Here is a 25,084-nt window from a genome sequence, read left to right as displayed (position 1 = left end):
CGAGGGTGAGGGATTATACAAAGGGAGATACGCATGACATCACGAGTAGCACCAAATCAGATGGCCTGTTGTGAGACTACTGTACATAAAAACCCAATTCAGGCAAGGGGTCGACAATATAACTGGCCCGGATGTACTTTATTAATGCTCCGGGCCTCCACTAATGCACCATGCACTGGCCTCCATGTGACATAATAACCAGTCAGTCAACCAGGTGGAGAGACAATTAGTATAATTTGATAACACCTGTGATAGATATATCATATATATTTGTACATCTCTAAATCTTATGATGAATTGAAAACGGTGGACCCTCTTGTAAACAAGTGTAATGCTTTATGGTGTCGTCCACACGCAGTTAACAGTTTTGTATCGAGTTGTGCTAGGAATGTACTGTAATTCTACAAACTTAATAAATACTTCAATCAACGAAGAAAGGAAGGTTTTTGGTAGCCCTGATACATGACTGCCATGATCATGACAGTCATGACGTAACAAACTGCAGTTTTTTGCGCTCGCAACATTTACAACTTTTACGTATATATAAACATTCGGAATTCAAATATAAAGTACTCAAAATTTGTCCCACGGGTGTTAGTTAGTTGCTGCTCCAGCGATTAGAATTGCTGCATCCCGCGTTGTTTAATAAAAACGCATTTTTATCCGAGCGCCCCGGCTACTTTTTTCAAACGGGGTTCGTTTGGGAAATCCACAGTTGCACACCGGGAGCGCACTCGCCTATTAGTCTGTATTGGCAGGGCGGTCGTACAGCGTACGTATTATCGAACACACAGAGTGCCACCCTCCGCCCGACCGATAGGGGCGCGTAGTTGAAAGCCAATGGCAAAATAACAGCTCGGATAAAAATGCTTTTTATTAAACAACGCGGGATGCAGCAATTCTAATCGCTGGTGCTGTAACTGACCAACACCCGTGGGACAAATTGTGAGTACTTTATATTTGAATTCCGAATGTTTATATATACGTAAAAGTTGTAAATGTAGCGAGCGCAAAAAACAGGGTGCAGTTAAGCCTTGACTTTCGTATGAATACGAGAGTCAAGAACCAGGGCTAGGTCAGAAACAAACTAAACAAAACTAACGGGTGCATTAACGTGACAGAATGTCACGGATTATGAGCATAAATTAAACATTAGTATATGTATTTACCATGTTCATTTCGGGTTGTTGTTGTTGGCTCATGTTTGGCGCCAGGCACTTACAAGCAAAGAGGGATCCGGAAGACGGAAGTGACGTTATTTTATTCTTCTTCTTCTTCTCTGCGTTTTATGGCGGATCGCAACCAACATAAATGTGCATACCTCCACCTACTGTACAAGATTGTGCAACATCATGTCAATTTTCTAGTGCTAGTTATATCCTACTACTCAGGTTTGTAGTGTATAGAAATGTAAACAGTGCCTTCCTCACCATAGCTACACTACACCCTTTCCCTCTGCTCCTAGAATCCCTGACAAATCCCATTCTGTCCTGCATCATTAACTTTGTCCTTCAGTTGTGCTCTTTCCTCTATGTACCCATCACAGTTCAGTAAAACATGCTCAACATTTTCTATTTCCCCACAACTTCCACATTTGTTGCTCTCTGCCTTACCCATGGTAAAAAGGGTGCTGTTTAACCGAGTGTGGCCCACCCTTAGCCTTGTAATGAATTGTTCTTCACTTCTATTCTTTTCATTATAGCCTACTCCTTAGTGGCTACTGTCTTTTGTACCTTGTAGTACCCTCGTCCTTTCAGGTCTTCGTCCCACCTTCTCTGCCAAATTTCCATCCCTTTCTTTTTGACCATTGCTTTCCCTTCACCCTTTCCTAACACTCGTAATGCTATCTCCTGCTGAGTTGCCCTTTTGGCAAGCTTGTCCGCCCTCTTGTTCCCTGCCAGCCCCTTAGGCTATGTGCTGGAACCCAACAAAACTGAATATCCAGGCCTCTGTGTAGTCCTAGTAAGTACTGGTTAAGGGGCATGGTGGCACAGTTGGTAGTGCTGTCGCCTCACAGCTAGAAGGTCCTGGGTTCGATTCCCGCTGGGGACGCTGTGGGCACTGGCGGCGTGTTCCCTCCTCCGCGTCATCAGTGCCCATACCCGAGGCGGGGGTTGGCGATAGGGCCTTTCTGTGTGGAGTTTGCATGTTCTCCCCGTGTCCCCTAGGGTAGATACCCTCACAAAAACATGCCGTAAATCCTGGTCTCTAAAACTACCTCCCCCTGGCCAGCCAGGACGCCTGATGGAAGGGAAAGGAACTGGTCGGAATAACGTGTCCCTTCCATGCGCTACGTCCGGCCGGGGAAATTCCCATCTGTCAGGTGAAAAGAAGCAGCTTGGACTCCTCATGCATAGAAGGAGGCATGAGGTCAGTCCGCTGCCCCCCTAGGTTGGCAGAGGAAGTGTAGCTGCCCAGGATTACATTAGATAATTGGCACTGGGTGAAAAGAAAAAGCTGGGTTACAAAATCGTGGGATAAAAATTTAGAAGTAAAAAAAAAAAAAAAAAAAAGTACTGGTTAATCTCAATAACTAGGTCCTCTCTAACTCTAACTGACTTTTCAGACTGCAGGCTTTTCAACACTGCTAGTGAGTCTGTGCACACCACCACCCGCTCTGGTCTAACCTCCTCCACCCATTGTAACCCAGTGATGATTGCCACCGCCTCAGCTGTGTATACTGACAGGTGATCTGGTATCCTCTTTGCTATAGTGACATTGATCTCTGGTATATACACTCCTATTCCCACCCTGTGCCAGTTAGACCCGTCTGTGTATATGTGCAAATAGTTGCTGTACTTCTGTCTGAGGTAAAGGTTGGATTGGGCTCCTATGTCCTCTGCTTGCCAGTCATTTTTATTTTCAATAATGTTCAGGTCCAGTTTAACTTCTGGGAACAGCCACTAACTGGGGAGGTCATAGTGAATTCTGCCATCTCCAATTCATAATGCCCTAGCTCTCTCTTGCCAAATCCATTCAAACCCCCTCCACCAGTGCCCTCTTAACTGGGTTTCCCTCACCACTACCTTTAATTCTGATCCAGTATGCCAGTGAAAGCTTCTCTCTCCTCAGCTCCAGTGGCATTTCTCCTGCCTCTATTGACACTGCATTAATTGGGGTTAATGGCTCCAGTACAGATCTGTAATGCTTTGTACTGAATAGTATACTAGTCTAAGCCCATGCCACCACCGCCTCCTACAGACAAGCATTGTCAGAATCAGGGCACCAAAGGGTGAGTAAAATAGACCATTTCTTCTAAAATGTAATAATAATAAAGGAAAAATGTTTTTAAAGGGACATTTCACGTCTACTCAGGCTTTTGTGAAGTCCCCAGACAGTTTCTAATTTGCTGGAGTGGAGTCAGTAAGCTATTTAGATAAACTCTTATTTAAAAAAGGTTAGATTCATCGAAAACACCTGTCCTTTTTTCTGTCCATGTTTTTTTATTACCGGTAATTATATTTAATTTTAATAATTGTTTTGTAAAATGAAAAGCATCAGGGAAAGAATAAGGCTCCATAAAAAGTATTCAGTTATTCAGTAACTGTCTTTAATGAAATTATTTTAGCTCTGCAATAACTGAACCGTACACTGTAGTCATTCAACAAACAACGTCCCTCAGAAATACCGATGAATGTAAAGAATTAAGTGCTTTACCATTAACCAAAATGATATAATAAGAATCATATAATTTAGTGTTTTATTTTGGGGCCGTTTGTCGCTGTACTTTTGCACATATTGCTTTTTCACATAGTTTTCAAACAAGTCAAGTCATAATGAATTTGGTAAAAGAAGCATTCACACAAATCTTTTATAGAATTGCATTCATATTTATAAAAAATATATCATAAATACATTTACAATGTTATACAACATACTGGTTTGCAATGCCGTGTTGGCGTGTTGACCACTACAAGATATAGATTCAGTCTGTTGCAGCGTTGCATCAAGCTGTAGGCTACATCTGACACAAGCAAGCTGTCAAAAAGAGATACATTTCCAAATAGGGCTGCAACATATAGATTTGTATTATTCTATCGATTCCTTCTTCAATTAATTGAGTTATGAAGTGGACTTCCGCCGGACCCTCTTAGGAAGGTGGAATCTGCTTGTGGCTGTTTCTCGCTGACTCCTCTGAGCCACTGTCACTGGAAAGAGAGAAGAAATTAAATGTAAGCCCATTATAGAGGGTATACTCATGACATCATCATACTCGGACGTTATGCGGGAGTGGCAAAGAAAAAACTGAATGGGGCATATGTTTCAGCGTCCTTTTGGGTGATGTTCTTGCATATCTGCTATTTTCAGTATTTCACATTAGTAAAAAATGGCAAATGAGTTTAGGGATAATGGATAAGGGGTGGCGCAAGATATAGCCCTTTTGACTTACTCCTCTGAACAACATTCACTTTCTCTGCCTCAGGTTGTGCTTGCTGTGAGGTCACATCCTGTGTCTCAGCCGCCGTCTCTTCAATCTGCTCCGACTCAGGGCTGTGTAAAATAATTATACATGATACTATATTGTTATTATAGTTGCTTGTATCTAACCTTTATATTTTTCCATCAGTTCTAATACATTATGACATTTGGTAGCTAAAAGCTTGTAAGAGCCTAGGGGTGCCATTAAGGACTTCAAATAATATTACTAATCATATTACAGTTTTATGAGCTGGGGGCGTGTTGTATGTCATATTGCAATTTTGGGCATGTTAAGAAGCGCTTTCGGTTAATTATTCCTATTGCACTGCATGCTGTCACCTTTATGCCTCAAAATAATTTGTTTCTATTGAAAAACACCAGTAAAATAACGTTTATTATATTTTATTTCATTCAAGTCATGATGAAGGAATGAGTTGAATGTTGCTGCTTAATGCTGTGCCTGTGGCCCCGATGGTATATGGTCTTCACTCATAGCATTTTATTGAAGAAGACTTGAATCGGGTGTGATACAGCATATGAAAGCAAACTTCCCAAGGATTATGGAGATGTTTTTATTTATTTTTAAGGTTGAGGTCTCATAGAAACAAGTAAATAGGTCTATAAAAATAAGCGCATATAACAGGGGTCTGCAACCTATTTTAAATGAAGTGCCATGTTTTTATTTTCTAGATAGTGAGTCTGCCATATCCAGATTAATTTTAATGACACCACATTAAAATAAAAAAACATATTTTGATTGTCCACAAATATAAAGTTCTTCCTTATTTTTAAATATGTTCTTGCACATTGTTATAATGATCATTATATATATCCCCCTGCAGTCAGAGTTCATAGTATTAATGAATGAATGTGATGCATTGTGAGCTGGTATAGATCTGCTATTTTCAAAAGTAATCTTGGAAATTCTTAATTTAATTTTTGGATTAGCCGTCCTTAGTTGGGCAAATGCATTCATCTGGGGATCCTTGACATGGGAATGTGCTGTGTGAGGATCACTGGTTTAAACAACATTAGGAGAAAAGCCCAAATAACCACTTTAGAAACAAGAAAAGCAACCACAAAATAGTACAACTACCAATATTTACAAGCAACTTTACAGAAAAAGAAGCCGCTTATAATAAACAGACATGGCAACACTCTAGCAGCCTCCCAGAGCCGCTCAAGTGTAAAATCAAACAGTGCTTGTTGCGTTTATGAGGTGGTCAGACCCACGTCTAATCGTTATGCGCTGAGTGTTTTTAGGTCAAGGGGCTTAATAGCAAATTGCGCAAAGCGAAAATAATTAACATATGGACACTCCCACAATGCTAAAATATTCAGGAACGCCGTATGCCATATGTGTGTGCGTTCAACACGGGCCGAGTGCGTTCAACACGGGCCGATATGCCTTTCATAATACCATTGTGCGCAGAGCGAGGGCAATTTATGTATTACCTCATTGTAAAACGGATCTTCAAAATGGCACCCTAGATGTCTCTAATAGGCCTAAAAGAGCACAGAAGTCTGATGTAATTTACACATCCTACCTCGTTCGAACTGTGTTCCAAAAATAAACGAATTATCCCGGCGGGTTGACTCATATGGATATGAAGAATTAACTGACAGCGATAAATCGCTAACGTTACCGCCGCCAAATTAGTACAATTTTGTAAATGGAAATGGCACAGGGCAGATATGAAAAATAAATTAAAATAGACAGAAATAATTGCTAAAAATGATCAAAATAGGCCATATTTTCTACATATTTAAAAACAAATCTGTAAAATAGTGGAAATAGCCGATCTTAAGGGTCACAACGCATCATATCATGACATATTGTCAGCAAGTGCTATTCTTTTATGAAAATGATATTTTTTATACGGATGAATGGATGAATGGAAAACAATTCTGATGATTATGAAATAACCAGGGTTGGGATCCAGAACCGGAGGACCCGGGAAAAACCGGATCAAACATTGAGGAACTGGAATCGGTTCCATCACATTTTAACAGTTTCCAGGAACCGGGTTTTATCAACACTGTCAGACCTGGTACAGTATATGTGGCCTTCACTTCTGCAATACAATTACAATACCAGTGGTTCTCAAACTCTTTAACCCGTAAGGTTCCATTTGGTTCCATTTGTACACTCTCAGAGTTACAGATCTGTAAGGGTCCATTTGGAACTCCCTAGAAGAATCGTTAAAGGGAACCACTTAAAGAATCAGACCTTTAAGAGGGAACTGTTAAGGAACCAGAATCGTTTGTATCCCAACCATAGTAATAACTGTTAACGGTTCCTACCCTGACTCAGTGCTCTGGGCAGGCATGGCCCTCAACCACTCCTGGTAGTAACCACGGAAACCATCGATTTGAACCAGATAGTTGTTCCTGGTCTTGTACTGTGAGATTGGAAAGGGAGATGACACATTGATTAAAGTCAAATAAAATATCAAGACTGAAAAAATGTCTATGGGATTTGTGAAACGGTGTGAAAGGAGCTCCCACCCACACTAGTAGTGCTGTTTCCTAAACAATTAACACTATATGTAAAATTGTATGTTTTAGTAATAATCGTAACTGCTGTTCTACATACTGCCAAACAGGTGAGGAAATCTCAGAATGAGGCTTTTATGAAATATCCGAGATCGTTAGGGTTTTATGGACAATTCTTCTAAAAGTATTGCTAGTTTGACCATTTCAAATGCACTAATGTTTTTAGAAGAAATAACCTGCTTCCATAGAAGACATGAATCCAAATAACTGAAATCAGCCGTGTCGACTGAGAACTTGAATCCATGGAGATGGAGATAACAAACAAGGGTAAGGGTAAACAAGGGCGGCATTGGCTCAGGGTGTGAGTGACCGGATGGGAACCGCAAGGTTCCCAGTACGAACCCGGGGCTCCCCCACGTTTAGTGTCGAATTGTCCTTGAGCAAGACTCCTTGAGCATGGTTTCCTCCGGCATCGGTGTGTGAATGGGTCAGGTGAATGTAATGCACATGCGCATTACATGCGCTCTGTAAAGCGCATTGGATAAAGTACAGTCTCTTGCACCCATTGTTTTTTAAATCCAATTAAAAGCGCTACACCCAGAACATCTTGCACACTGATTCCGATGAGAGTTATTATTAGTTGAGAAAACATCATCCTCAATCATTGACTAGCAGTTGAATTGGCATTTCAAATTGTGTCATCGCATCGTAAAGGTTATAAAGGCATGTGTGCTAGGGAAAAGAGTATTCAGGGGTACAACAGCCTCAAAACTCTGCATGAAGATGATCGGAAAAATCTGATCAGAAATCTTGAATGACGGACTAAAGATTCAGAAGCGGCGGGTGGGTAAACATGGTGGCATTTTTATTTAATTATTTCTTTCCCATGTCCATATATATACGTACTCCGCCACTAGGGGACGCTATATCCCAGGTCCATATATATAACCCAATGTATACTCTGTCTAAATAATGGTTGAGTCCCAAGGCAGCTTTTAACATTGGTCCGGTTGCTATTGCAATGCCCCACCGCCCCACCAGGCCCACATCATTACACACCTGGTCGTAATTGGGTGGATACTGCGCGGCGAACTCCAGCTGTCTGATGATGACCTCGTTAGGCCACACCCCCAGGTCTCTCATGCTCTTCAGGAGCTCCTTCAGATAGAGGTAGTCCAGCCTCCGAGCTGCTCGGCCAATCAGAGCAGAGAACACGTGGACGTTAGGCCTCAGCTCCGCAAACTACAATAAGCACAAAGAAAGAAAAAAAAGGATGCTTCAATGACAATTTGACATTTGTAAAAAATAGCAGCTGATCTGTGCTGCTGTGTGGCACCAAAGTTATTGAACAAACGCCCTTTGAGGATCAAAGCTTCCCACCCTTAATAATAAATAATGACATATAGGTTAAGCAACGCAGCAGCACATAAAGGAATTAAAATCAGACCCACCTTTACCAGCTGTGACATTAAAGTGATGAACACAGTAAATGCATTAATTAATAAATAAATACTAAAGACAATCATATGATGTGATCATGAAATGGGGCCATTCTGCATAATGAGAACTCTTGTGTTTTAATACAACGCAAAAGTATTTCTACAGTTTGTATTGCTACTTTTACTTAACCCATTGAGACCTGAGATCAGATTCTACAAATGACTTCTAAATCATGGCAGTTTTCTGAAAAACCTATGTTTTTATATCAGTGGTTCTCAAACTATTTCACGTCAAGGACGACAAAAATGATATGCAATTGGCTAACTCCAATATATTGTTCCAGGGACCTCCCAGAAGCAAAAATATGAGTAAAAAACATTTTCTGTGAAATAATATATATTCAAAGATTTGCACACGTTTTCTACGATTTTTGAGTGGTGCTAGCAACTCCTATAGACAGCTATGTGTGTCCCTATGTATGTACGTCGTACGTACGTTTCCGTCCGAGTACGGAAATAGCATTTGTAGACCACCAAGTGTCACACACACAATGGTTAAAGTGGTTCAAAGCTAAGGTGTCACAGATGCGTTCCAGTAAGAAGTCTGTGCGTGAACTCACCTGCATGTCAGAGAGCAGCTGCAGTCCGTCCTGCAGCTTGTCACAGCCCAGAGCCAGACAGCCGTAGGTCTGTACGTCCACACTGATGCGCCGCTGTTTCATCGTACACAACACAGCCTGGAACAGCGGGAAGATGGAGAAAGTGTTGATTTTGACAGCAGCTAATTCTAACTCGACTACAGTTGTCAATCTAACAGCTGACCTGACTTCTCCATGCTTACTATCACTCTGTCAGCGAATGTTTACTGGCGTAACCATTTGTGTGTCGTCTTTAGAATATATCCTTATATGACTATTTTAGAATAGCATTTCTGTTACACTATAATTGTGGACACTATAAGAACTGTCTCAGATTGGTGCTCAAGAGGCCGGTTCCCGAGGTGCTGCCAGAACAGGCCAGGAGGCTTGTTTCTATGATCTGTATGCTGTTTTTCTGTTCCTGAATCTTCATAATAAAATTAATTCTCAACCTTCACCCTGGCTGAAGGTTTTTTCTTCCTCCATTATATGGTCTTTGACATGAAAAAGCAGTTATAAATAAGTCTGAGAATAGGGCTTTTCTCAGGCTGTGTCTACCTTTGCTGAAACCAAATCCCCGGCTCTCGCTGCTCGGCGAATCACGCAGTTGAAGAAGCCGCCGTCGAGCTTCACTTGGTGCTGCTTGGCGGCCTGCAGGAGGGTCGGTAGGGTCTGGCCGCCGGGCTCCATGGTGTCGGCCAACAGGGTCAGGGTCCTGATGTCGGGGCGGAGTCCGTCGGCCGCCATCTTCTCCAGAACGCCCCGGGCCCCTCCGATCAGGGCGAGCCGATCAGACGGCCCGGCCATGGTGCCCAGGGAGACCACTCCACCCCTCTGCTTCCCCTCGAAGATGTCCAGGAGGTTTGGGACCGCAGGCACAGAGCACAGAGCCTCTAGCGGCGCACTGGGCAGGTCATTTGGCTTCGTCTCACTCACTGGTACCAGCTGCAAGGAGCGGCCTGGCTCCTCTTGTGCTCCTGGTGGTAGGGCTGTCACATTATAGTTGAAGATTAACACACACTGACTGCCAAGCACATCATGTCCTATGGTCTTTTCAGTGCCGTATGCGGAAATTAAGTGAAAATCTCAATTGACATCCGCCTCCATGAGATTTAGAAAAATATATTTATGTCGGATGCTTTTCCCAGATTGCATTTTTGGTCAAAACAAGGTATATTCAACGGCCCCATAACTAAAGAAACTTATATGATTCTCGATTATTTGATATAGTAGTCGATAGGATAATCGTTAGGAGAATAATCGATAATTGCAGCAAACCTACTGGCGATGATGTAATCATTGTGACTAGGGTTGGGATGCTTTAGGATTTTAACGATTCAGATTCCTTAATAATAATAATAATAATATCTGGGATTTTATATAGCGCTTTTCGAAGTACTCAAATGTGTAGGGGGCGGGGGAGAAAGCAAAACAAAATAACTTTATTAGAAAAAAGGTAAAGAAGAGAAGAAAAGCCAAAGTCAACTCGGGAAGGCTATTCTGAAGTGAAGGTGGGTTGTCAGGGCAGTTTTGAAGGTAGGGAGGGGGGGGGGGGAGCCAGAGACCCAGCCCCAGGTTCTGAACGGTTCCCTTTAATGATTCACATTATAGGCGCTTCCAAATGGACCCTCAAAAGGTCTGTAACTCTGAGAGTGTACGCTACAAATGGAACCACTCTCAGGCTTCATACACACATGAAGAACGAATGTTCTGTGCTCTGCCTGTGTTTCATGGTTGGACTTCCAATGCTTTTCCAATGGAAGTCACGTGGTTTGACCAAACACTTGTGTTTGATTGGGGGGAGGGGGGCAATCAAACGCAAGTGTGTATGGAGAATATAGGTTGCTACCTTCAGGAAGGAGATATGGTGTACCAGCATACAATAAGGTCAGACTAAAGAGGTCCTTTGTCCACCAGTTGACCTTGAGGCTTAATCAGGAGTTGTAGTAGCCACAGGGTAATTAAGCGGTGGATATTGCTCTTGTCTTCATGTCTTTATGTATGTAAATTGCTTGTTCTTTATGTTATGTCAAATGTGTGTATATGTGTTCTGCATACTTGGCTGCTGTGTCGCAAGACAAATTTCAGTGTGAACTGACAATATCAGTGTTTGGTCAAACCATGTGACTTCCATTGGAAAAGCATTGGGGCGGCCATGAAACACAGGCAGAGCACAGAACATTCGTTCTTTATGTGTGTACGAAGCCTCAGAGTTACTGTACGGTGGTCCTTGAGATGTAAACGTTTGAGAACCACCAGTACAGCAGACATGTCCACATACCAGCTCCGACAGTGTAATAAACCGGTTCCAAAAACGGTACCAAATGTCATGGAACCGATTCAATGTTGGATCCGATTTGTCCGGCACCGGATCCCAAGACCTACCTGGTATACCGGCACTGTACGGACCACAGAGGCTGTCGTCTTGTTGACCGCTTGACCGGTCACTGTGCGGGGAAGGCTGGATGAACAGCTGCTTTTCCAGGAGATCAACATCTATAGAACCGCGTGCCCCTGAAAGGAGTCCAACAGTTATTTGAAATAAGCGATTGAATTGATTATACATGATTTATGATCAATTCAATCGACAAGTTTGATCCATAGAATCGATAACTTTCTAATTAAATTATTGAATAATAATCGCATCCTATTTTGGGGATGCCATTACTACAGGCAGAAAGTTTCAAATACATTCTAGAAAAATCACACCCGTGTGAAGTGACTAAGTGAGGGGCGCTTTACCAACCCATCTTACATCATCGTGGACGGAATTGGGTATAGTCTGGAGCAGTTTATAAGAATCGTGGTCCCTTATTGGCAGAGGTTTTCCTCTGACATGCATATGCCGATTTGCTCAGTGACAGACAAAAGACACATTAAACTCTGTTCATTGTTAATGGCATTTAATGTTTGTGTTGGAGACAAAACAAACATTAAACTCTGTCCATTGTCAATGGCGTTTTTAATGTTTGTCTAGACAAGCTATATTCAAACATTAAACCTGTGTATAGGAGCGCCCCTCGAAAAACAATACTAGATCTGTGCCTGTCCGTCACTGGCCTACTTGGGAACGATGCAAATTGGAAACAATGAAAATCGGGAATGCATACCCCACCCTAGTATGCAATACCCGTTATATCCATTGTCATAGCACCCGTTTTAACCGTCTGTCTGTGTCCCTTTTGTGCATATTATACATGAGATCTCTGTACAGTATCCGTCTGCCTAATGGATAGTCGCAGCCCGAACCTTCTGACTTGGTGTTGGTGGTGACGCCTGTCCCTCGCTGACCTCCGGCACACACTGGGCCCAGCAGAAGGTTAGAGGCCAAGGCGGACTCTCCGATGCCGCAGTCCCTCGCCGTCCGCAGGAGCAGGTTGTAGTTCTTTGAGTCTGGGCTGATGCCTGACATCAGCATTTGATGCCACACCTGAAACAGTAAAGTCACACACACACACAAAGTTATTAAATTGTCACATTAGAAATATGCAGATAACCTGTACACACTTACGGTGGGGCTCCACCGCAGGCGCGTTGCGTCTCCGTCGCGTGCGTCAAAAAACGAACCGGGGCAATTTTAATGCAGTCACGCAACGCAACGCAACGTGGGCAGTGGAGCCACCCTTCCTTGATTAAAAAGGGAACATTCCCTGACGGAGACGCTGACGCGCCCGGTGGAGCCCCGGTGTTACACTGTAAGTAATGCATTTCTGGTTTACCGTTTAGTGAGAAAACAATGTTGTGTTGCACATTAAGCTACGGTAATCATCTTTTCCAACACTGAATGCATGTAGCTCACCTGTAGGGACATCCTGAACCCTGTGTCTTTGTCCTCCAGGCATCCCATCATGAGGTAGTGGAATGTCTCCTGTGTTACTGCATGGCCGTTCTGTAGCATCTCCTATAAAACACACACAAACTTATAGTAATACATAGACAAATCCTTACTCTTCATTTATCCATTTGAAATTGTAACTGGGATTATTATTATCTACGTTTTCTATTTATTATTTGTATCATCATTTATTGTTGCATATCCTACTGTGTATACTTAATTTCTTTGACTTGTTTATTTCCTTCAATGTTAATGAGTCTTTTTTGCTAATGGTACAAGATACCAGGGCTCTTTTGGAGCGGGAACATACACATCTTTGCATGTTATTGTTTTATTGACCCATATGTGATTTAAAGAAACTTTTAACAAATGGACCTGTCCAAAAGTAAAATATAGCTGTAAAGTTGTTGTGTTTTAATTAGCCCATTTTGGGGCGGGAACCCCTTTTGGTGTTAGCATTATGCTTTAGCTATTGGAAAATTGCTTGTCCCACCATGTGGGTCAAGCAATTGTCCCGACACAAAAATGTAATATTCATTCCTTGGTACCCTGATAGTGTGAAAACAGGCAGGCAGGTGGTTGGTCATGGCGTGGGTCTTCAGCAGGGCGTGGTAGGTGATGGTGCTGAGGGGGTAGTTCTTACGCCGGAGTTCCTGCTCCAGCTGCTGCGCCCGCTGAAGTCCCGCCTCCTTATGCGGCGACATTGCACAGGCGTTGAACAGAGCCGTGTACGTGTGATCGCTGGGAACTAAACCACGCTTCTTCATCTGGGGAAAATAGAGGGTGGAGCAACCACTTTAGTCAAACAAAATCAATTGAATCGATGTATTAACTGGTGTCACTAATTTAATAAAATAATCAAGTTAATGATCAATCAATATTTTGGGAATGTCATTATAGTCAGAAATGTTCAAATAGTGAAAACATGTGTTGCGTCACGATGCGATGTGAGCTTATATACCAAAGGAATCGTTAGAATAGCCAAATTAGCGATAGTTGAAGCCCTAATCTGGAACACATTCAAACACTCAGATATTACCCAATTTAGCCACTTTCAAGTTCATAGTTTGGCCATGTCATTATTAGAGTGATAGACTACAGATTAATGATGTTTTGAACAATATTTTGTAACACACACTGAATGAAAACACTAAGAGGGATAAATCGGGAATTATGGACACATGCATTTACATAAAGAACTGCATTTTTACTGGCTGTTTTTTGTCTTTGGGAATTTACTGTTGAAAAAAATTAACTTTTTGTATAATACTGCATAATCTTAAAAATCCAATTACTGTACCAATCCAACAGTCATGGCGTGAGTGTATGCATACGTACATCATTATACAGTTTGAAGGCGTTCTTGAGGCGTCCAGCGCGCCCACAGCCTCCTATCAGAATGGTGTAGTTGTATTCTTCTGGCTGCAGCCTCTCTACCTTCAACATGTCTCTGCTGAACATATCCATGGCCTCCTGGAGCTGAGAGACAACACAGGACAGAGAGGAGTCAGAGGACAACTGTAATGTGACAAGAGTCTCAAAGAGTCTTCTTTGAGTCCGTCATCAAATTATTGGCTTAGGAATGCGACAAAAAGGAAAACAAAATGCATGATTCAAGGTTTCATGGGGTGTGTAATTGATAGAAAAGAAGTCATAGGCATACTCACTTTTAAGGCAGGTTTGTTTGGGTATTTATAGATATAATTATAAGTATTTATAGGATATATATATATGTGAATGTATTTTTGTGGTAGGCTATTTGTGAATGTACGATCTTTGGGGATTTTCTTTCCTAAGGCTCCTGTGAACATGTGTTGTAAATATGCCTTTAAAAAAATGACAGATGGCACTCAGTCCACACCAAATAAAAACACACATGTAACATCTAGTAGGCAGCAATAGTTTGTTGTGTGTGTGTTTGTTTATGAGTGACAGACCACACACACACCTTGTTTTCCTTGATCAGTCTCTTGCACTGTAAGAGGTACCAGTAGGTGGTGTTACTCCCACGGGACCGGAATGCCTCTTCTCCCTCTGCCTGTACATGGTCGTCATCCTCCTGGTAGCGGGCGTTCTGGAGCTCCGGGCTGCTCTTTCGGTACCAACTCCTGGAGGCCACATCGCTGGACAGGGCCCCGAAGTGCCCCCCCTGCTGGCCGTCCTCTGAAGAGCCTTCTGGGGACACCGAGGAGGACACCACATCTCCCCTGGAAGGCGGCCTGTGACAATTATAAATCATCATAATTAGAGCCTGCACGATTATGGGCCAAAAATGATTAGCCGGACTAGTGTAAGGTGGGGTAAGGGATGTTTATTTTAGTTACACGGTCAAAGCACTGATAGTAATCATTGCTATACTGTGTGTTTTCAGTAGGAGGGGTCTCTCCCCTGTCTCTCCATCTCCAGAACACATTTTCAGAAGCCCATTCATTTGTTTCAGTGGGTTGCCAATTTCACCAAATCTTTGTGTGATAGGAACATTGCGTTGAAGACCCCTCACAATGATGAGATATTTGACACTTATTTTAGCACACAACTGCTACAAACACCTGTGGTTAGCCTGGCCCTGAAACATGACTGTCATAATACAGCGTCATATGTGAACCATGGCTAAGCCTGGCCTAAACAGCTAAATCAAAGTTAAATCAAAATGTAAGGTCTTTTTATTTTATTTTAATATATATATATATATATATATATATATATATATATATATATAAACAGTTTGCCGAATTACAGTACATTTCAAGCACAAACTCAATACAGCGACCACATCAAACACGAGGTGGACGCTGGAAAATACTGCGGCATGGTCATGCTGGACCTCCAAAAGGCTTTTGACACCGTGAACCACTCCATACTGGTTAACAAGCTTAAAGCTATTGGTTTTGATAGCACATCAGTGAGCTGGATGCAATCCTACCTGGAGGGGAGAGAACAGATGGTGGAGGTGAACGGAACACTGTCCCCCCCCCTCCCAGTGATCTGTGGCGTCCCACAAGGAAGCATACTAGGGCCTTTACTGTTCCTAATATATGTTAACGACATGACTTCAGCTTGTGACTGCAACTTGTTCCTGTTCGCAGATGACTCAGCACTGCTGGTCTCGGACAGGAACAAACTGCAGGTTGAAAAGACCCTCAGCTCTGAACTCGGTAGAATCTGCACCTGGCTCGCTGATAACAAACTATCCTTACACCTGGGAAAAACTGAATCCATCCTCTTCGGATCAAATAGTAATCTCAGCAAGGCAGATGGCTTCTTGGTTAGAGTGGGTGACAATATTATCACACAAAAAGATCAAATTACCTACCTAGGTTCCATCCTGGAGGCCAATCTTTCCGGTGATAAAATGGCCACCAACGTAATCAAAAAAGTCAATCAAAGAACAAGATTCCTTTACAGGATCTCCTCACTGGTCAGCAAAAACACCTTGAAGACCTTAACAGGAGCCCTCGTACAACAGCACCTCAAAGGCCCTTAAAACAAGGCTCCAGACCTCCCAAAACAAACTGGTCAGGCTCCTACTTGGCCTCACCCCCCGAACCCACCTCACCCCTGCCCACTTTGACAGGCTGGGATGGCTTAGGGTCGACGACAGAGTACAGCATCTTGCAAAGGGTCTGGTCCACAAGATTCGATACACCACCAAGATACCTAGACGCAATTTGCAACTCTAGATTTTTTTACAATCTGTTGAATCTAGAGTTGCAACACCCTCCATCCACTTCCTATTCATGATTTTCGGTTTCTGATCTGCTGGTCTTAAATGACGTTAAACTCACCAACATTGCAGCTGTAGTCCAAGCTTGAATTATCCTCTTTCAATCTGCCGAGCTTGTTTTTCATAAAAATCCCCCGTAGACATGTTATGAGTTACTTTCTGTCCAAAATATTCCAAGAGTTCACATTCCGAGCTGCCATTTTGTATTTTTGCAACGTGCCGTAAAACAAGACGTGAGGGGGAGCGCTTGTTTAATAGAAGGCTGTGCCTGATGGGGCGTCGCACTGCGTCGGCCTCTTCTTTGGGTGTCTTACCTGCGCAGGTAAGATTCTATTAAACAAGCGCTCCCCCTCACGTCTTGTTTTACGGCACGTTGCAAAAATACAAAATGGCAGCTCGGAATGTGAACTCTTGGAATATTTTGGACAGAAAGTAACTCATAACATGTCTACGGGGGATTTTTATGAAAAACAAGCTCGGCAGATTGAAAGAGGATAATTCAAGCTTGGACTACAGCTGCAATGTTGGTGAGTTTAACGTCATTTAAGACCAGCAGATCAGAAACCGAAAATCATGAATAGGAAGTGGATGGAGGGTGTTGCAACTCTAGATTCAACAGATTGTAAAAAAATCTAGAGTTGCAAATTGCGGCTACAAGATACCCATGTACCTGTCTAAATACTTCCTTAATGTAAACGAAGTCCACACCCACAACACCAGAGGGAGTGCAACAAACCATGTACAACCCAGATTCGGCACAAACAAGGGACTAAATTCTTTTCGCTCCTATGCCACCAAAATGTGGAACGCCCTACCAACAGTCATTAAGACATGTGAATCCCTTGACTCCTTCAAAACCGCTCTCAAAGGGCACCTACGGATGGCTGCAATTCGAAACTGGCCTCTGTAAAATCTGAATCCCCCCTCCCCGCCCCATTTCCCCTCACTGTATATGTATCTTTTCCCTTTTTGCTTCCTATATGATGAATTCCTGTTCTGTTCTTTAGCTACATAGAAGTGTCTATTTGTATGTCTCTAAATGTTTTGATGAATTGAACAATGTGGACCCTGTTGTAAACAAGTGTAATGCTTAATTGGGTCGTCCACTCACAGTTAACAGTCTTTGTATTGAGTTTGTGCTTAAAATGTACTGTAAATTCTACAAACTGTTAATAAATATTTAAATCAATCAATCAATCAAACTGTGAGTGGACGACCCAATTAAGCATTACACTTGTTTACAAGAGGGTCCACCATGTTCAATTCATCAAAAAGTCTGATCATAATGTACCTGGAATGGGATAAACGTGTGACTGATCCGGTGACTCCCCTCCTGCAGTGACCTTCAGTCAACCACGGAGTGTGGTTTAGTATTCTCAATGTTCTGTATGACGATGATGAACATAATGATGATGAGTTCTTCTTAGCCGTGGTGTAAACCATGGAGACTCGTCTGGCCACAACATGCCCCAATAGCATTGTTCTCCCGTCTCTCATGATGCACGAACAGGCGACACATTTTAACATGTTTGTCGGCTGGGTATTCGTTTTAAAGTTGATCAAGTTAAGACAGACGAGACACACAACACGCCATCATGTGTTTTGATTTCTGACAAGAGACCTGGCTAATCCATCGTCGATACAGGCAGCACACCACACATAGACCTGGCTAATGGCTTTGTCGATGCACGGATTGTAGGCAGAAGATTATAGTGATTACTGCCCCCTAGTGGTTATGTCGTAGATTTGGCTCCGTTACTTTCTTCCTGGCTGCCTGTAGGCCTATGAGACATAAAGACAAATACAATTTTATAAATGAATAGGCCTACTTGAGGGTAGGCATACGACTATTTATATAGGGCTTGGCTGGATGCTTGTCACGATGACAATGCTAGTCGGCTGGATGCTTTTCACGATGATCCATATATGGAGTTCTGCATTAATGATCTCAGCAATGTAGAAATACTCTGTTGCAATTAAGTAGAAGGCAGCCTATTAAAGTACAAAATTATTGGTATGAAAATGTAGTTTGAAGTACGTGCCAAAGTAGAAAGTATAGGCTACTCTTTGTGCAGAATTTCACACGTTAAAAATCTTTTGCGACACATTGTGATTGTAGATCTGCTATTCTCAAATGGCCAAAATGTATACACGGGCTGAAATGGTTACTGTGTTTTGTCATAATAATCTAGTTACTAGTAGGCCTGTAGTGGAGTAAAAGTACAATATTTTACTCTAATATGTGTAGTGGACTGAAGTACATTTACTGACATTGTACTTCTACTCCAATTTTGAGGTATTTCTACTTTACTGGATACAGTAAAGTAAAAAATCACACCTGTGTGAAGTGAGGTGCGCTCTTATCATCATATACATCATCTCATTCTGGCCAATCACAATTTGCGTCCTCCTCATACCTTCAACTTCAACGCAATGATTACACAAACACTCAATGTTTGTGTTAAAACAATGTTGCTATGGACATAGGAGGGGCGTAGGTAGCGCCCCTCAGAAATACCTCACCTTTTTAGTAGCCTACTTGAGTACTTTAGTTTACCACCATTGTAGCACTCAGTCTCTCTCCATACTAGTGTTACATTTAGCTCTACCCTATCTCTGGTCCTAGCATTAGTTCTCCTTGTGCTGCTGCTGACGTATAGCTCCATGTGACATTAAAAGTTGAACGAAAGTTGCTCTGTATGGTAGAATAGGTCAACAATACAAATGACTCTAGTTTTGTAGATTAATTTATTTTTTAATGAGTGGCCCCCAGGCCCCCACCAAATGACAACTATAATATTCATTCAAACCAGACCAGAACTCCCACCACGGGACACAAGCAATCAATGAATACCTTTACAACCACTATAAGTATATGGCAAGTATTTCCTACAGCTTTAATTCCAAAAATCTGAAATAACCCTTGAACTGCAGAAAACAAACAAAAAATAAAAGTGGGAGCAGTTTCAGAAATGCTTCTCTCGAGGTGACCTTTCCATTATATTTGCCGACCCCTCAGGGGGACATGGCTCCTAGGTTGAGAAACCACCATCCCCCGGCCCCAACCCTTCTGGGATCCCTTGAGGTGTCGTTAGCATGTCTTTTAGAGTGTCAGATGTTATATATATTTTTTTCCCTTTTTTTTGTAAAATCCCCATGGTCATGCACCAGCCTCCTTCCCAAGCATCCTCAAAGACAAATCGAAACATAGGGCAATCCATAGAGTGAAGGGGGTCAAGGCCAGCCATAGCGCTTGCTGACAGGTGACAGCTCACTATCCCCACCTGCGATCAGTCCCCCCCCCCCCCCCCCCCCCAGAAACCCTCCCTTTAGATGAACTAACAGGCCAATTTTCCCCATGAAACTGGGACAGCACACAATAAAGGTCCTTTTCACATGGACAGTAGTGGAGGAGCCTAGCGATATGTTGCGCCAATTAGTCTAAAAGCACCACATATTTCACAGATATAGCCCAGGGCATGCTCTAATGATTAAAGCTAGGGCGCCCAAAGCCAGCGACCTTTGGGGTCGCCACAGTGGGAAAATCCATATGGCCACCATTAACATCCTATATAAGGCAAGATTTTCTAAATTTCATTATGCTTTAAAGTAGCATGAAACGTGTCAAACTAAGTAACTGAGTTGTCATGATTCTGCATCCATTGCAAGCAGTAGTTTTGCACGAAAAGCACTTCTTTGGCTTAAAATGGCTATAGCCGTCATCACAAATGTGATAAGGTCATCACATTTGGGCACCTTTTGGAATGGATTCAGAATCATGAAAAACCCCTAGTTTGACACGTCACATGCTACTTAAAGCATAATGACATTTTGAAATGTTTGCCTTATATAGGATGTTAATGGTGGGCATATGGATTTGGCCGCTGTGGCGACCCCAAAGGTCACCGGCTCGCACACCCTATCTATAGCTTTAATCATTAGAGCATGCCCTGGGCTATATCTGTGCAAAATTTGGCGCTTTTAAACAAATTAACACAAAATCACCCTTATCTCTCTCAAGATACCCATGTACCTGTCTAAATACTTCTTTAATGTCAACGTAGTCCACACCCACAACACCAGAGGGAGTTCAACAAACCAGATTCGACACAAACAAGGGACTAAATTAATTTAGCTCCTATGCCACCAAAATGTGGAACGCCTACCAACAGTCATTAAGATGTGCGAATCCCTTGACTCCTTCAAAACTCAAAAGGCTGCAATTCAAAACTGGCCCCCTTTTCCCCCTCACTGAATATGTTTTTTCCCCCTTTTTTACCTCCTCTATGATATCCTGTTTTTGGCTATAATAGAAGTGTATATTTGTTCTATGAATTGAACATGGTGGACCCTAATTTGTAAACAACTGTAATGCTTTATGGTGTCGTGACTGTCGTCCACAGTTAACAGTCTTGTATCGAGTTGTAATTATAATGTACTGTAATTCTCCAAACTGTTAATAAATACTTCAATCAATCAATCAAGCTCCTCCACTACAGAGAAACGGACGTGACTCAACCTAACAGCGTTGCTCTGTCTGAGAGGTAAATAAAACTATGTGAGAAGGACATTTTATTGTGTGCTGTCTGTTTTCGCAGTTGCATGACATTGTTGAACCCATGTACAACAATGACAGTGTTGTGGGCATTCTTGCTTTGCAGTGCTTTGTCCTATTTCCTTTGTGGGCTATCTGGGTGGGCTACAAGCTGTAGAAAGCCGACAGACGCTCCTTCAGCACAGGGGGGAAATGCTCAGAGAACTGCTGCCAGGTCTCCTGGCCCATGTGGTCCTTGAAGCCGTGCAGGATCTTATGAAACACGTCTCTCAGGTCATCTTTGGGGTCGACATAGAAAGCCACCGCATCACAGAAGAAGATATAATCCTGCACGACTCCTCCAGGGTTGCGCTCGATCATCATGCAGATTCCTCTGAATGCTGAATCCTTCTCCTCCTCTTCTCGGATGTTCCTCATCGACATGCACCACGGTCTGATGAATTGCTGCAGCTGCGGTGCCACTTCCCGGGGACAGACGTAACCCAGCCTGCCAATGGTAATAGCCGTGTTATCCAACAAGGCCTTGTGGGTATCGGGCCGGTTGATGATCTCCACCAGGTGTGGCAAAACCGTGCTCACATAGGGTTCCATCTCCGCGCCCATCTGTAAGGAGATCTCGCCCATTGCCCATGTGGCATTGTTACACACGTGAATACACTCTGGGTCAAGGTTGCGTCCCAGGATGGTCATGAACTCGGCAATGCAGGACTTGACGTGAGGAAAGCAGGCCTTGGTTAGATCCCCCAGCAGTGCAAAGGAGCTCTGTCTCACCTCAGGCATGGTGTCCTGCATGCACTGGAAGAGCAGGGTCATGATGTTGGACTGAGCCACCAGTTGCTCCATGTGGCCCCTGAGGCCCTCTGCCAAGCTGCTCAGCAGGTCCAGGGCCATGATCATGAAGTCCTTGTCGAGAGCCTCGTACTCGTCTGGGTGCTGGTTGTACATGTGAGCCTGGGCAAGTGTCTTCTGAACTATGGTGGTGCAGCGCTGGAACACAGGCTCGCAGTAAGGCAGAAATCCACTTGCCAAGGCTGTAACTACCGACGAAAGACAGTCCAGTAGAGGGAAGTGATCCTTGTCTCCATCCTTCAGCTCATCCCACTTGGCGATGAGGGGAGGCATCAACTTCTGGATGTGCTCAGGCTGGTTTAGATGGTGTCCCACAGAGTTAGCCAGGGTACCTATGACGTCGTACAGCCTGAGTAGGTTCTTGTGCTGGTATTTCCCAAAGGCAAAGACCAACGTGTCTAGGATGAAGCTCAAATAGGGGACCAGCTCCGTGCATGCTTTCTCCTCCAGGGTTGCAAATGCGCAGCAGGCAGCCTCCTGCACACTCTTGTTCCCGTCCAGGATGCGTTTCAGCAGATTGGTCACTAGGGGCTTGAGGTGGGAGTCGGGGGGCTGTGACACCACCCAGTAGGCATAGCGACCTAGGGTCCAGCAGGCAATGGAACGCACCAGGGCCTTCTTGTCACACAGACACTGGACGAGGTGGGGTATTAGCTCAGGCAGGTAGGGAACCATGCCCTGCATGCAGCCTTCTGCGATTGCTCCCAGCACTAGGATCCCAGACTCCTTGACGACCCAGTCGGGGTGGAAGAGTAGATCTTTGAGCTGGGGCAGGAGGTGGAGCAGTAGATCGTCATGGAACACGTTGGCCAGCACATCCAAGGCTTCTGCCGAACACTTACGGACACTCCAGTCGGACAACATGTCATCATCGTCCATGTCCTCGGCTTCCCCACCATCCTCCAACTCATGCTGGAATGTGACAGTGCGTGAATTGTGGAAAGTTGGCTTGATGTCCTGTTCGCTGTCTGGCACAGCATCATCCTCTTCCATGTCACCCTTGAGCATGATGTCAATCTCTGAATACTTGGTCCCATTTACCAGGATAGGAATCAGTTGCATCAGGTGTTCAGAAAGCACCTCCTTACAAATAGGTTGCTTTGCCAGGGTCAACCAGAACTCACAGGCCTCCAGCGCCACATCGTCATCTGGGTCATGAGTTCGCTGCAGCATATGCTGGATAATGGGGTGCATGTAGGGGATGATGCGGTCAACGTGGACCTCTAGCAACATGACCAAAGCCCTACACACATTCTTCCTCACCTCTGAATCTTCGTCTGCCGCTAGTGCAAACAGACTCTCTATGAAGGTTTCCATGTTGTCCATCAGGGCCTGATGTCTGCCAACGATGAACTGGTTCACACAGGCTATGGCATACGACCTAATCTTGGGGCTGCCATTCTTGAAGAACTGGAGAAACCTGGGGATCAACGCATTGAGCGGTCTGTTCAGAGCATCGCTGTCCAGCAGTTCTGACGAGTCCTCGCAGATCTTCAGCAGGGCACTAAACGAGCCCTCGCTGGTGTTGTAGTCCTCCGAACCTAGCAGACCGCAGAGCCGGGGCAGCAGTTCGGGCCACGCCTGCAGCTGCCCTTTGGAGGCGATAGTCGTGATCAGGATGCCAACTGTGGAGCGGACAAGGGGGTCGCCGACGTTGTCGAGACATTCCCGCTTGATAAAGTCGGCCACGGTCGGCGGGAAGTCTTGGTATTGGGTCGCAACGTTGTTCTTCAGGATCAGACCACTCAGAGAGCGGGTGGGCACGTCTTCTGTTTTCAGTCGCGTGAGGACAAAAATTAGATAGTTGTTGAAGTCTGGGAACTGGTTGAGCTGTTGGAGTTTCTGTTGGACAGCTCTCTGTGTGGCTGTGTTGGCCGACTGGGAGTCCTTGAGGAGTTGGACAACCTGCTGGAGACCCTGCTCATCTGGCTGCCACTCCATCAGTGCAGTGTCTGTGTAGTTCAAAGTTATCTTTGACGGAGCCACATACTCTTATTGTGCTCGCCTATGACATCAGTCGTCTATGGCGTCAGTGATGTCATGTCAGGAATAAGGGAACAGTTATTTGAAGTAGAAAATTTATATCTAAAATATGCTTTGGTGTTTTACAGTAAATCATAAGACCACTGAAGGAGTGCTCAGTCATTGGAATCACAATCAACTGTATTTGTTACCATAATAATTACTAAAAAGTAGTTAACTGAGGGAGGGGGACTGGCCCTTCCTATAGAGGGTAGCACGGGTCCACCCAGAAGCGAATACCCGAGCCCCAAAATATTCACTTGTCCTTCGGGCACAGGTCGGATCAGTACCAATTGCCAACCGGTAACTCATAATTTTTAGAGATTGTGTCCTCAAATATATGAGGATGGAATGCGTCCAGATATTGTGCGCTGTGATTGGCTGGAAGGTGTGTCAGTCTGAGCTGTGACTGGCTGAGCATCACATAACAACTTTTGGGAAGATTTGGGATTATATGACTACACAGCTGTTTGTTTTATAAAAAGGTCGAAAAATAGTACATTCGCTATAGCACCAATAGTGCTGGTTCCCATGATGCAACAATGGCAACACAGCTGTTACTAATCTGCAATAATTAAACAAGAGAGTGCATTATAGGCCTAACATTTGGTTTGGTTGTTGGCTGGTAATCATGGTGTGTTGTTTCCTGCTTTTAGTTTTTTGCTTTAAAACATTAAACTTTATTTGAGGTAAAAAACTTGAAATGTCGCACATCACAAGTCTTTCTCAGGTTCTGACAGTCTAATTAGACTCTAATAACATTAGTTGATTGCACTTAAGTTAGTGCTTCAAACCACTTTGACAGCACAATGCAAGTATAGATATACACAATATTGGACGGGTGGACGGATGGATAGACTAGTAGTGATTCTACGAGGGCAATGCCTGTGTTTCACAACATCACAGTTGTGAAACACAGCACAGATACAGCTAGGCTTAAGAAGATGATGTGATAATATAATTAATAAGAATAAAGAATAAACTGCTAATTTTAGGCATACTACAGTACTCTGGGCCCTCTGCACTTGGGCCAACTGGGATTTGCGTGTGAGCTATATTAACAGGTTATATAAATGTAGTTAAAGTGTACTAACAGTATATTAACAG

General features: G+C 43.5%; 2 protein-coding genes across 4 annotated transcripts; both read right to left on the bottom strand.

Moving 5' to 3' along the window:
- Positions 1–3,592: 3,592 nt before the first annotated feature.
- Positions 3,593–18,195, bottom strand: ptcd1 (pentatricopeptide repeat domain 1). Of its 3 annotated transcripts, none has more exons than XM_083765097.1 (13): positions 17,843–18,195; positions 14,776–15,046; positions 14,166–14,306; positions 13,376–13,594; positions 12,792–12,893; positions 12,242–12,422; positions 11,378–11,506; positions 9,551–9,981; positions 8,975–9,091; positions 7,975–8,157; positions 6,724–6,821; positions 4,391–4,491; positions 3,593–4,148 (listed from the first exon to the last, which is right to left on the bottom strand). In XM_083765097.1, exons 1-13 carry the CDS (start codon positions 18,076–18,078, stop codon positions 4,063–4,065), a joined length of 2,295 nt encoding a protein of 764 aa, XP_083621223.1. In that variant the 5' UTR covers positions 18,079–18,195; the 3' UTR covers positions 3,593–4,062. The 3 variants fall into 3 exon arrangements, 2 of the variants coding, with proteins under 2 accessions (XP_083621223.1, XP_083621224.1); XM_083765098.1 differs by having other exon boundaries at positions 9,551–9,969; XR_014569230.1 differs by lacking the exons at positions 3,593–4,148; positions 4,391–4,491 and having other exon boundaries at positions 7,975–8,102.
- A 3,055-nt stretch (positions 18,196–21,250) lies between these two features.
- LOC310858318 (transportin-2-like) lies at positions 21,251–23,896 on the bottom strand (the record flags this gene model as incomplete). The annotated part of the gene is made up of 1 exon (XM_083764423.1): positions 21,251–23,896. One exon carries the CDS (start codon positions 23,894–23,896, stop codon positions 21,251–21,253), a length of 2,646 nt encoding a protein of 881 aa, XP_083620549.1.
- Between the last annotated feature and the right edge of the window lie 1,188 nt (positions 23,897–25,084).

Source organism: Protomyctophum parallelum (genome assembly GCF_964188405.1).
Source record: "Protomyctophum parallelum genome assembly, chromosome: 5".
NCBI lineage: Eukaryota > Metazoa > Chordata > Actinopteri > Myctophiformes > Myctophidae > Protomyctophum > Protomyctophum parallelum.
The sequence above is the reverse complement of the archived record's forward strand: the minus strand, read 5'-3'. Positions and strand labels throughout refer to the sequence as shown.

What these genes read in the sequence shown, in the direction of transcription:
- ptcd1 (XM_083765097.1), bottom strand. Translation starts at nt 18,078, where the DNA reads ATGTTAAAATGTGTCGCCTGTTCGTGCATCATGAGAGACGGGAGAACA. An exon ending in GGTTCAGGATGTCCCTACAG is followed by an intron (nt 12,423 to 12,791) that starts GTGAGCTACATG and finishes TTACTGTTTCAG; the next exon opens with GTGTGGCATCAAATGCTGAT. An exon ending in AGTGAATGTTGTTCAGAGGA is followed by an intron (nt 4,149 to 4,390) that starts GTAAGTCAAAAG and finishes CTCTCTTTCCAG; the next exon opens with TGACAGTGGCTCAGAGGAGT.